Source organism: Rattus rattus, chromosome 14 (genome assembly GCF_011064425.1).
Source record: "Rattus rattus isolate New Zealand chromosome 14, Rrattus_CSIRO_v1, whole genome shotgun sequence".
Lineage (NCBI taxonomy): Eukaryota > Metazoa > Chordata > Mammalia > Rodentia > Muridae > Rattus > Rattus rattus.
The window spans coordinates 50639738-50651797 of record NC_046167.1 but is presented as its reverse complement, the minus strand read 5'-3'; the positions used below and the strand labels follow the sequence as shown (position 1 = coordinate 50651797).

The following is a 12060-nucleotide window of genomic DNA, read 5'->3' as shown; positions in this document are numbered from 1 at the left end:
GAGAGTGAACTAGAGAGAGAAAAATAATAGATGTGCCCTCTCCGCTGAGAAAGCCCACCATCAGGACTGACCTGGCTTATTCAAAACAGAAACCTCACATCATGTCAGTTATAAAACTTGGGGGTGGGCAGCCTAGAGTTGCAATGTTGCCTGGAGGGTGTGGCCATGACAGGGAGTCTGCAGAGGAAAGGGTCCCTAGAACAACTACTCATTATACACGTTTTATTGAAAAAAAAAAAAAGAAACTTACATCAAAATATCTTGGCAAACTGTAAAAGTATATATAAGTGCAAATATACCCTCCTTTTACAATACAAGCGAAGTGAGTATACGAAGATCATAAAAATACTTTAAAAATACGGTGGTAGAAAAACAACCTTGTAAAAATGTTGTACTGTCGCAATACTGAGAGCCACTTTCTTAACCCAGACGATTGGTTCTTCATTTCTTCACAATGTTCTTTGGCACCTGTATCCGAAGGGAGTGTTGGGGGGCTGGGGGTGGGAGAGACCTCCTACCGGGCCAGGGAACTAGAAGAGGCTTTCTTGAAATGCTGTGCTTTTAGCACTACAAGTTTGAAATGCACACCCAACACACACACACACACACACACACACACACACACACACACACACACACCTCCCTTTTCAGACCCTGATCAGTGAAGGCAGTGGCCACCCCAGAACTGAAAAGTTTTCTGTCTTCCATGTAGTAACATATGTCTTACATGGAGTAACCTCCTCTGTCTGTCCCTCTTCTGGGGTATTGCCCTTTGAAAGGTTTCCTCTTCCACGGGTGGCAAACATCGGTGAGCAGGACTCCTCTGGGTATTTGTCTAAGTGATGGGTGTGCTACTTACTGCTATCCTCGTGCACAGCGTGTGAGTCCGTAGCTGCCCCTCTCGGAGGGGAGAGGAGGAAAGGGCAGAAGAGGGAGAGCGGCCTTCAAGGCCTCTGTTCATTCACATAACACAGGGCTTAATATCTTGGCACACGCTCTGGTGGTGATGGTGATAGTAAGAGCCACTAGCGGAGGGGTGGAAAGAAGAAATGCCATTGAAATTGAGGACGAAATCTTTTCTGTCACACACTGGAGTGGAGTGATGCTGGTAACGGGGCAGTCCCACTGAAAGAAGAAGAAAAAGATCTTTTCAGTGAAGAGTCACCCAGATGATGCTAGGGTATTTTACTTCGAATTTTGCCATTTAATTTGTGCTCTTTTGACTGAGGGTGCAAAAGCAGCTGGTGGCCTTTGCATGTATGACTATAAAACCGATAAGAAGCGGGGGTGGGGGGGCGTTTCTCAGAGTGCCCTGGAGTCCTAAGACGCTTGCCCTGCTTTGGTTTTAAGTATCCCTCCTTGAGAGGAAGGTGGGACTTCATGAACACCTTGAGAGGTAATCTGTTCACGAATCCCCACTTCCCGGTCTTGGGCTGGGAGACCTCTCTGCCAGGCCTGGCTCCAGGCTGCGCTCCGCACACGCACCCTGCCACTTCGGCCGCCGGGTCACCTCTGGTTTTGTACCTAGTTTTCCTGTCTCAAGAAGCCGGGATCTAGCCTCTTCGTCCACAGAGGATGACAGAGACAATACCTTAGAGAGGAAGGGGCCTGAGAAGGGAGAGAGAAGACTGCAGTCCCCACCTAAACACAGGCAGCAGGCATCTCCTGGGTCCGGAACCCTTTAGGCTTTGCCTTGGCCAGGACAAGTTCAGAAAACAGAGAAGTGCTCTTTAGCCCGGGTATCTAGCTGCGCACAGAGTCTCCGAGGGAACTAGAACACGGGGAAAGCTTGTGTCCAGAGACTGTCCAGGACTTGAGCGGGTCCCCCTCAGTGCCAACCTGCCGACCACTTTTGCTTTTGCTTTCTCGGCTCCCAGGAGCAGTCGGCTCGTGGGATCAGCGCGCATCTCCGCGGCGTGGACAGGCTTTGCTAGAACTTCCTCTACGCACCCGGTTAGCACGACCAGCACCAGCCGCACGCCTGTGTCGCCCCTATGAGGTTGACTGTAAACTGAAGAAAAGCTTACGACCGGCGACGTGTAAACCCTACGGGGACACCCATCGAGCTACCAGGCCGCTCGGCAGCGGGCGAGACTCGGCCTCTGTGGCAGTGCGGAACCGCCCGGGGCGTTTCGGCTCCGGAGAAGCGACCCAGGTGAACGCGCGGGGCGATCAGGTCCTCTGGTCGCCACCGCTGCCACCAGCGAATACCAGAGCTCGCACCTCCCCCGTCCCAGGCAGCAGCCTGCTTCTGCGTGAGCCGCGAGGGTGCAGAGACAGCCGACCAGAGTAGCCGGCAGGGCTTCGTGATGAGCGCCCATGACTCCTGCCTGTAGAGGGTTGCGTCGCCGCTGCCTCCCTGAGGTCGCCACCTTCGTTATCCTGTTAGAAAGTGGGGAACGCGGCGCGTGTGTGGCAGAAGGGGGTTCGTGCTGTGTGCATGGCGATGTGTGTGCTGGGGGCTTTGTTCACCTATCCCTGGGCCACCGCTTCAGCCTAGCCAGGCTTCCAGGGACCTTCCAGTTTCAGTGGGCCGCAGCCTTGTGGGCAGCACTAGGAACCAGGCCCTGCAGGGTCCCCGTATACAACGCAGTGCTCTTTGAAAGCCCCTTGACAAGGTCTTTACAGGAGGTGACAAAATCGTAATAATATTCTAGGGAGAGAGGATGACAAATGGCACCACGACCAGGTTGGACTAAGCTATCACTTGGGGGAGGGTTGGGGGGTGAAGGCTGGTCATGACGGGCAGGAGAACAGGAGATCAGAGGCCTGCCTTCTTAGCTGGACAGTTCTTATTTTGTCCAAGTTAAAGGGTTACACCGCCAGATCAGTAGAGTTCTGGGGGTTTCATGCACGGCCTAGAGTGTGTGGGGTGGGACGCGAACCTAATAAAACAGTCAGAAATGTCTTTCCTGCTCATTTGCCTGTTTGTTTCTTTCTAGAATACAGTTTCCTAACAGTTGGAAAGCCTAAGAGTCTGGATTCACTGTAAGCTAGGTCTACCCAAAGTGAAAGACAGGATGGCCAGAGCAGTAGGCCTGTGGGGGGGGGTGTGGAGGAGGGGGAGGCATAGGTTCCAGTTCAGTGTGTAGGAGGGAGACTGACAGCTAGCCCGCAGGGCAGGAGGTGGGGGTGGGGGTGGAGAATAAGAGAGAGGGTCATCTGTATTGGTTACTTGTTGAAATTCCCATAAAATTGAAGGAGACTCTGTTCTCTGTGGGTTAAGTCAGCCTAAAATCCTCTCCCGTGTGGTCCTGCCTAGACTGTCTTTGTTTGGTTAACCTCTGAGACCCCCAGTTAAAAGGCTTATTTGGGAAATTTCTCCAAGATCTTTTGCTGTTTCTTGGCTTCCCTATTCCTCCAAGCTCCTGTGACACACACGAAGTCACAAACACATGAAGGTATGCTTCAGCGTGTAAATTTTCTGATGGGGCAGCAAGTGTATGCGGGAGACAGCACCTTTGGGCTTTGTCCTTGACAGACAGGCTCCCAGATTTCAATCTGCACACCCATGGGAGCCTGGAGGGAATTGATCAGGGTTTATCTCTATCCTGTAGATAAAGCATACAAACACAAACTTCTCTCCTGTACTCCCTACTCTCCTCACACCATCCAACCACTTTTCACAAGTCAATAAATTTTCATAATCTTCAACCCACACAACATAAACCAACCACATGGAAAGTGGCCTCTATGCACATTTCCTGGGGGTGAGGGGAGGTAATCACACTAGGGCACCTACGCCCTGATGCCCAGGACAAACTTGTGTCATTAACTTAGATCCACTGTGTGTGTGTGTGTGTGTGTGTGTGTGTGTGTGTGTGTGTTTTCAAAGACTTCTCACACCACTTTGGTGCCTCCTGTCACTAGCCAAGTCCTTGGGATTCCCTTGTTTTTCTCTCTCCCCTTCCCTACCGTCTCCTGTCATTACTTGGGAAGAACTCTTCCTCACCTGCTCTTCTTCACACAGAACCGGCCCCCTTTTGCCATCTACGTTAGGAACTAAAGGCAAACAAAATTTAGACTTTGAAAAGGGCAGGGGGAACAAAATGATTCAGACCCAATTCCTCGGCCAAGGTCTCCAAAGGTCACATGACTTCTTTCAGAGCTGAGTCTGTCCTAACTGGGAGAAAGTCCACGGTGTCCTAATGAAGGCCAAGAAGGTTAGGACTTGGCACCACCCTTCACCAGTCTGGGAATTCTGAGCCCCCCTCCCCTCAACCGGCCCAGAGCATCAGGCCGGTTAAATCCTCTCCTCTCACTCAGGAATAGGGTACCGATTCCCCACCCCCACCCCGCCCCATAACCCAGTTCCCCAGACCCCAGCTTTGGGGACTGAGGGTGCAGTAGCCCTGGCCCTCAGAGGCTATGCTTGCAACCGGCCTTGGCGCACTTTATTACCTGAGAGATCCTCCCGGGCGTTCTGGTGCAAGTAGCTCTGTTCCAAAGAGTAGGAAGACATGCTGGGATGCAGACCAGCAGAGGCCGCGGGATTACTGCTTGGCGTCAGGGCAGGCGGCTGCTTGAGGTAAGGTGAAGCGCCAGGCGAGCTCCAATGTGCCGCAGGGCTAGTATAGGGTGAATGGCACTCGATGGCGCTTGCCATGGCCGGGGATGAGGGCACAGGGCTGCTGCTGCTGTCCGGCCCATAGTCACCGCCGCCACCGCCGCCACCCGCTGCCGCACCGACGCCCGTAGGACCTGCGGGTACCGGGCAGCTGGCCATATAGGTGGAGCCCGGGTTGGGCGACATGTGGGGGACGTGATGGTGGTGGAGGTGGTGTGGGTGCGCGTGGCCCGGAGCACCCGCCCCTGTATCATACCCTGCGGGCATCATGTCGAGGCCACCATAGCCGCCCTGGCCGTGGCAACCCAGGGGTGCTGACGGGGGCGCTTGGAAGTCGAAGCCCTGGGGCAGCAGCGAGGCCCCGAAGCCCAAGCCGCTCACCACGCGATGGTACATGGGTTTGAGAGCCTGGCACTTCCGCCTGAAGCCGCGCGGACGCCGGCGGAACGAACCCTCCTCGAACATGAACTCGCTGGCCGGGTCGATGGTCCAGTAGTGGCCCTTGCCCGGTCGCCCGAGGCCCTTGGGCAGCTTGATGAAGCATTCGTTAAGCGAGAGGTTGTGGCGCACAGAGTTCTTCCAGCCCTGGTAGGCGCCACGGAAAAAAGGGAAGCGCGCCTGCAGGAACTGGTAGATCTCGCTGAGCGTCAGGCGTTTGCTGGGCGAGCTCTGTATGGCCATGACGATGAGCGCGATGTACGAGTAAGGAGGCTTCTCTGGCCGTCGCAGCCCGGAGGTCGCCTTCTTGGTGCCCCCACTCCCGGCGCCTGTGCCGCCGCTGCTCGCTGCACTCTTGCAAGCACCCGCCGAGGCGCTGACCGAGTTGGAAGAAGACGAGGCACAGGAAGCAGAGGATGAAGAGGACGACGACGAGGTGGACTCCAGGGTGGCGGCGGGTGGCGGGCTCATCAAGGCGGCCTGGAGCGCGCCGGGCGCCGGGCTGCACGCGCGGCGGAGTGGGGCAGGCGGCGGGCGCGGCGGGGGTGGCGGAGGCCCGCCCTCGGTGCTCATCTGGGAGCCGGGAGCAAGGCCGGGCCTGGGGGGCGGACCCCGGACGGAGATCGGCGGCGCCGGAGCCGGGTCGGTCCACAAACCGAGCGAGTGCCCTACTGCGCCGGCCGCGCTGCAGCCGGGGCCACTGCGGGCCAGCGCTTCGGCGTCGCCTCCCTCAGCTCTTCTGGGGCTTCGGGCGGCGGCGGCGGGTCGAAGGCAACGCCCCGCGCATCCCTCTTCCGAGCCTCCGGCCCGCGCCTTGCGCAACCGTCTCCTAAGCCACCGAGGCGACGCTGCCTGGGGCCGGACAGTTGCGCCCTCGAGCCAAGATCTCAGCCCGGACCCCGGGGACTAGCCCGTCGTCTTCTTTCAGGAGTGCTCCTCTCTCTGTCTCTTGGACTTCCTCCCTGGCGCGCCCTCCCCGCGGCCGCTTCGCTCCCTCCCTCCCTCGCTCCCTCCCTCCACCCCACCCCGCCCTGCCCCCTCCTCGCTCCGCGCCGCCCGCCACGGGGAGGGCGCACTGGGCTCGCGTCACTCCTCCCCCTCTGGACCTGGCGGCGGGCTTCTGCTCTTATCGCCTCCCGGACTCTCCGGGGTCCTGCTCGCACTACTAATTCCTTTCGGGCTCTTTCCCTTTCCCCATCTGCCCTCTTCAAAGCCAGGGCTACACATCCTCAGGCATTCTGCTGGGAGGAGAACTCCCAATCCTGGCAAGACTCGACTACCTCTGACTTCAGCAATTCATTCTCTGTCCCTTCCAGCAGCCCGTTTCCTATCACAGAAGTGCCCCCAACCCCGCGATCCGTGAGTGGACACACCCTGCCCCTCCTCCATCCCCGCCGGACCCTGTGGGGGCTGAGTTTTGGGGAGACAGTGCCCTGGAAGAGCTTCCTTAGCTACGGTCCCCAGTGCCCGAACTGACACCATCTGTCAACTTCATTTAGACAGTGCGGCCCTCAGCCACACGCCAGGGTGCCAGACGTCCCAAGGTAATGTGCCAATCCTGGGTCTCTCTCTCTCTCTCTCTCTCTCTCTCTCTCTCTCTCTCTCTCTCTCTCTCTCTCTCTGGCTGGACATGCAGGCTTCTGAGAGGTCATAGCAGAGGGCAAGTCCAGGGTGCCTTTGAGCTGTGCCCAGGGCAGTTATGAGCATATTTTCAGCTGAGCACTGGGGTTTGGGTGGAGAAACCTGGGCCAACTTTTAGAGACTCGGGACTCTCTTGAGTCGAATGGATTCCGATTTTTATTTACTTCCACCTTCCACTGATTGTCATTTCCACGTCATGGAGAGAAAGGGAGAGGGAGAGAGAGAGGAGGGAGGAGGAGGAAGAGAGAGAGAGAGAGAGAGAGAGAGAGAGAGAGAGAGAGAGAGAGAGAGAGAGAGAGAGACACCCTGGGGTGAGGAGATAGTTGTATTTATCATCAACACGGAAGGTAAGCGCAGCTGCCAGTGGGTTTACAGTGTCAGTCTTCCCGCCCCCCAATGTACCATGGCCAAGCTCACTTCATTCGAGAACACTCCTCCAGTTGTGGCTTATTCCTCTCGGTAAGAGTCGGCTCAGAGAGAGATGGCCCTCGGGAGAAATCATTCCAATGAGACCCGACAGTTAGTTATTGGATTACACGTGCGGGGAAATGTAGTCTGACCCCGGACAGGGGCTGCAAAGAGAGTTGCAGGCTGAAGTAGGCCTGACCACACAAGGGCTGGTGGCCAGGCCCAGAGGGAAGGAGATGCCCACCAGGGGGACAAATAGAAGGAAGGCACAGTAATGCACCAGCTCTGATGTTTGCCTGGTGTGTACTGAGGAGCCTGGGAAGATGGGAGGGAGGGCAAGCAGGAGAGTGCAGGGCTCAGTAAAGAAGTTACAAAGAGCCTTGTGGAGCGAGTGGGGTCTGGCCTCCTGGGGGTGGGGAGCTGCCCCAGCTCTCAGTGTCCTAGTGCACGGGGACTGCCCCTGATGGAGATTGTTGGTGGGTCTGAGGAACAGAGGAAAGGGCGGGTGAGGGGGGAGGGGGCTGGCCCCAGACAGTGACCTGAAGTTGAGTGGAAGCAGGCTTTTTCCATCAAACCCTGCCTGGATACCACACACAGAGCCCGAGTGTCAGTTTACTGCCCTGAGCCCGGCTCCTTTTCCCTAAGCTCCACAGTAATTAGACAAAGAAAACCTAAATTAGCTGAACAGGCGTCGACAGCTTCCTCCAGAGCACCCCTGGTACCTACATGGGAATGTGTCCGAAAATGGCCCGATTGTAGCCCAGAGTCAGCTAAGAAAACACCACCAAGCAGAACTGAGTGGACCGCTCATTTGCAAGAGAAAAAAGAAACAAGTCGCTCTTTTCCGGAAGGGATGTTTTGATTGGGTTGGGGGTTGAAGTTGTTTCGACTTTCTAAGAATTTCTTTTTGACTGACTAGCGAACATTTGGGGGGCAAATCCCCATTTATTTCATGCTGATCCCCCGCCTCCTTTGTCATTTTGCCTGGTCTAATTTTGAATGAGACTGAATATGGAAGCAAATATGTGCTTAATAAACCAAAGTTCTAAGTGTCTGAAAAGCACGGCTTAGATGAAGTAAAAATTGGGTAGAGGTGGGAATGGCTCAAAGGAGCTCTGTGGGCAGACTTCGGTGTTGGTAAATGTGTTTGTGTGTGTGTATGGAAGTGGGAAAAACATTGGTTCTGGAAGAAGAGTGAGAAGGAGGGGACAGCGTTTTGTAGGCAGGCTACATGATTGAGAAACTTACATGAAATCAGTTTTGTGGTCAATCAGCTATCCATCCACCTGTTGTGTTTCCTGCCCCTGGGGATTCAATGAACCTCACCCCCTCATGGTACTTGCTTTTAAACACTGGCCTTAAAGGTTTTAGGTCTGAAGAGACTGAAGGCAATACGCCTTTTAAACTCAAGACAAGATTTGATAACCTTCCCTCAGTTTGGGGGCCAAGGAGGGCTTTTTGTTTTGTTTTGTTTTCCTGATGGATACCTGAGATTTTTACAAGTGTTATACTCTTTAAGAAAAACAACTCAATGTATTTTAAATCTCTGCTGATTCAGCTGGTTACATCATAAAAGGTTTTCAAAAGAGTCCTTTTATCATCCAGGTATCACAGGTTACGAAGTTTCTCTAAATCTGTAAGAAATGGCTCTGGTCTGCAGCAGGTCCTAGACAGTGGGCAGTGGGGACCCGCCCGGGACAAGGCAAGGTCTGCAAACTTGAAGCCTCCTCTTCGTTCTAGTATACCAGCCCCCTTCCTGACTCCAGAAAGAAAGGGAGCTTAGTGGGTAAGCTGTAGGGCAGGAAGAGATCCCTAAACTTGTTCTTGTTCGTGGAGATCCCACGCTCAACGCTTCTTTGACTGAGGCTGCGGAGGGTGGGGTTGGGGGTGGGGGTGATCTAGCTGACTTAGGGCTGAAGTGGAGCTAGGACTCCAAATTTGATGTCTTTTTTCTCTTTATTGCAGCTAAACTTCTGTGTTTCCATCATGGATGTGTTCGAATCTGTTGGGAAAGAACACAGCTGCTTGTGAATTAGGTCAAATTCTTTCTTCCTGCAAGAGTATCCGTTTGTGGTGGGCAGGCTTTGAGTTATTTGTTTACTTTTGCTGCGCTGAGATTGAGGCAAACGAGAGGGCTCTCTACCTGAGTCCCAGCCCCAGCCCAGCCACGGTTAACATGGAAGTCTCCTTGCTGATTTGTTTAGATTGGTCCCACTCTCTAGGAGGTCCCTTCTTCTGGTGTGAGCCCCCCTCCACTGATTTTATTCCCTATAAACAACAAAAATCTTGATTTTTTTTAAAATGGAGAAGTGCAGGTATGGTTTATTAAATGATTTTAGATCAGCCCGTGGGCTTGGTTTTTAACAGAAAGAAAGAAAGAAAGAAAGAAAGAAAGAAAGAAAGAAAGAAAGAAAGAAAGAAAGAAAGACCGTACAACTCAGAACTGATGTCATATTGGGTTGGTCAGCTTCTCCATCTGGGCTGTGGGTTCCCTTCCTCTTCCAAGCCGATAGGGCACCACCCCTGCCCCAGAGCAAGGGAATGTAAACTTAGCAGAAATTGGATTTCTCTGATTTTGTTCTGCAATCCACACTTTATTCTAGGAAATCGCTCCATTGTTGTGGTTTAAATCTTTTCTTAGCATTGTTTCCTTTGTTCCGTGGGTTTTACATGAATTGGCTTAGACTAAACCGTAGCGATGGAGAGACCCATATACACTGGGAGAGACCCATATACACTAGCCATCTTTGATGGCATTAAGGATCGGTCTTGGGGGAGCGGCATGCTCTGCGCCTTTCTCTTCCTTCAGCCTCAGCCTGGATGGGAGAGCCCATCGTTTTTACCACGTGTTTAGGTCCGTGCTTAGGGTTTTGAGCGCCCACGACGCCTTTCAATAATTGCTTGTGACACTAGGGTCTGGGTTTGCTTAGGTAATTGCTAGGGTCTTTGTCCACTGCCCAGACCTTTAAAATCGGCCAGCGCCACGTTGACCTTTGTGGTGTTAGGTGGTTGCTCCAAAAGTAGGGATTGAAGAGAGCAACTTAATCTGGAAGGCATAGCTAACATTAAAAAACCCCCTTTACAGTCTACTCTCTCTCCTTGGCCAGGAACCTCTATAGTCCTTGGTAGGAAATCTAAGAGCTAGATTTTACTTGGATTCATCCTTCAGCACTCCAAATGCGTGTTCAGGGTCCGTGACCCAGTTGACCAGGTCAGAGGTGCTAGGACAGAGGGCTAATTTACCAGACCCGCCTCCATAAAAACAAAACAAAACAAAACAAAACAAAACAACCCCCCAGGCCTCTTTCTATCCAGTTCTAGATGCTCAGGGTGGAAATGCCACGTCTGAATGACCCCGGGAACCTGTCTCCACAGTGCCCACTCTCACTCCAATCCCGCAGGCAGGAACAAGTGCCATTCAGGTTTCTACAACGTGCTGTGTTTAGGGGTGGAGCTGCCAGGGGCACAGGCCAGAGCGTCTCCTAAAGGAAGAGGAAGAAGCTGAGAGGCCTGCACTTCATATCTGGAAAGAGAATGTGGGTGCGGATGCCCCATAGGCACGTTGATTCTGCGATACAGCGGGGAGAGGGGGGATCTGCTGGCTTTAGGGCACTGGATCTAGCTTTTAGATTATCTGGAAACCTGTGGGAGACTGGCTGCCTCGTGGGCCTTACAGTACAGCAACGGGAGCTCTCAGGATTGGCCACCCTGCCCTTGGTTGTCTCACCCCCACCCCCTTTTGAGTTTTCTCAGCCCCCTCCTTCCTTCCGCCTGGGGGTGGCTAGGATGGCTAGTCACTCAGACTCACAGGGAAATCACTGCAGAGCCCGGAGGGGTCACTCCAGGATGGCACAGGGCGTGAACACGGGGATGCTACAGAAACACCCACCAACACCCAGAGGCTGCAAGGCTGGCCCCAGACGTCTCGGTTGGAGCGGGAAGGCCGGCTGGCTGCGAGCGGGCTTTCGCGGAAGCGCCCTGGAGGTCCCAACTCAGTGGCCGGGTTTTCTTCTCTAGTCTGGCTGGGTCTCCTCACCCTCTGCCTTCCCTTCCCCCAAATAAATAAATATCTGGGAGGGCAGCGATCTCGGCGGGGCGCCGGGCCCCGCGCCTCCGCGCAGATGAACTTCCTGGCGCATCAAAACTCGCTGCAGTCCTCCCGCCGAGCGCAGGATATGGGGCGCGCTCGCCTCTCTTCAGAAAAGGAAACGTAGCTCTTCCAAAAATATAAATCAGTTCTGACGTCCAAATATTTCTTTTGTCCTCCAGCATCCTCTGTAGGGATAAATAAAACGTGCTCGGCGCCCAGAGGCCGACGAGGGACCTCGGGGCGCCCAGAAGCCGTCTCTGAAGTGCTGCTTCTGGGGAGTCTCCTTCCCCATTTGCCACTCTCACCGGGTCGTGGGCCTCTTCAGCTTGCCCCTCGGTCCCTTAGAGGGACCAAGTCTTTGAGGGCGAATGGCTTGTGGGGCTGGCCTGGGGGGTGCTGGGAAAAAGTGAAGTCCGGGAGAGCAGGGCCCGAGTAGCCCCTTTCAGGGCTTAATTTCCCAGTCGACACAGGGTGGCCTCCGGTTCCAGTAGTACCATGAGGACCCCGGAATGCCCCACGTTAGGCCCAGAATACCCCTCGTTGGGCATTCCTAAGGCTGCTGCTAAGGCATTCCAGAGGCAGCGGAGGCGCCTATGCAGCTGACAGCAGGGCCATCAGCTTGCCAGACTCACGTGTTAGCATGAGCTTGGTCAACCTTAAACCGCCTCCCTCATAACATCTTCCAGTTCGGTTAGGGCTTCCACTGGGATTTGAAAAGAGCACAACGGTAAGGCAAACCACAGGCAGCAAAGGTGTCAGAGAAATCAGCAAGACCCAAAGAAGGTGGCTTGAAGGTGTGTGTTCCACAACCCCATGCCCCTCTCCTCTCCTCCTCCCTCACAATGCACCTATGAAGTGAGACTGAAAGAGTCAGGGTCATGGATACCACGGACACAGGACAGAGGTTTCCACCTTT

The 12060-nt window shown here is 54.3% G+C and overlaps 1 protein-coding gene across 1 annotated transcript; it reads right to left on the bottom strand.

The window, feature by feature from the left end:
- Positions 1-208: 208 nt before the first annotated feature.
- Positions 209-5578, bottom strand: Foxf2 (forkhead box F2). Its single transcript, XM_032884605.1, has 2 exons — positions 4402-5578; positions 209-1125 (listed from the first exon to the last, which is right to left on the bottom strand). The coding sequence occupies exons 1-2, from the start codon at positions 5576-5578 to the stop codon at positions 962-964; spliced, it is 1341 nt and encodes a 446-aa protein (XP_032740496.1). The 3' UTR covers positions 209-961.
- Between the last annotated feature and the right edge of the window lie 6482 nt (positions 5579-12060).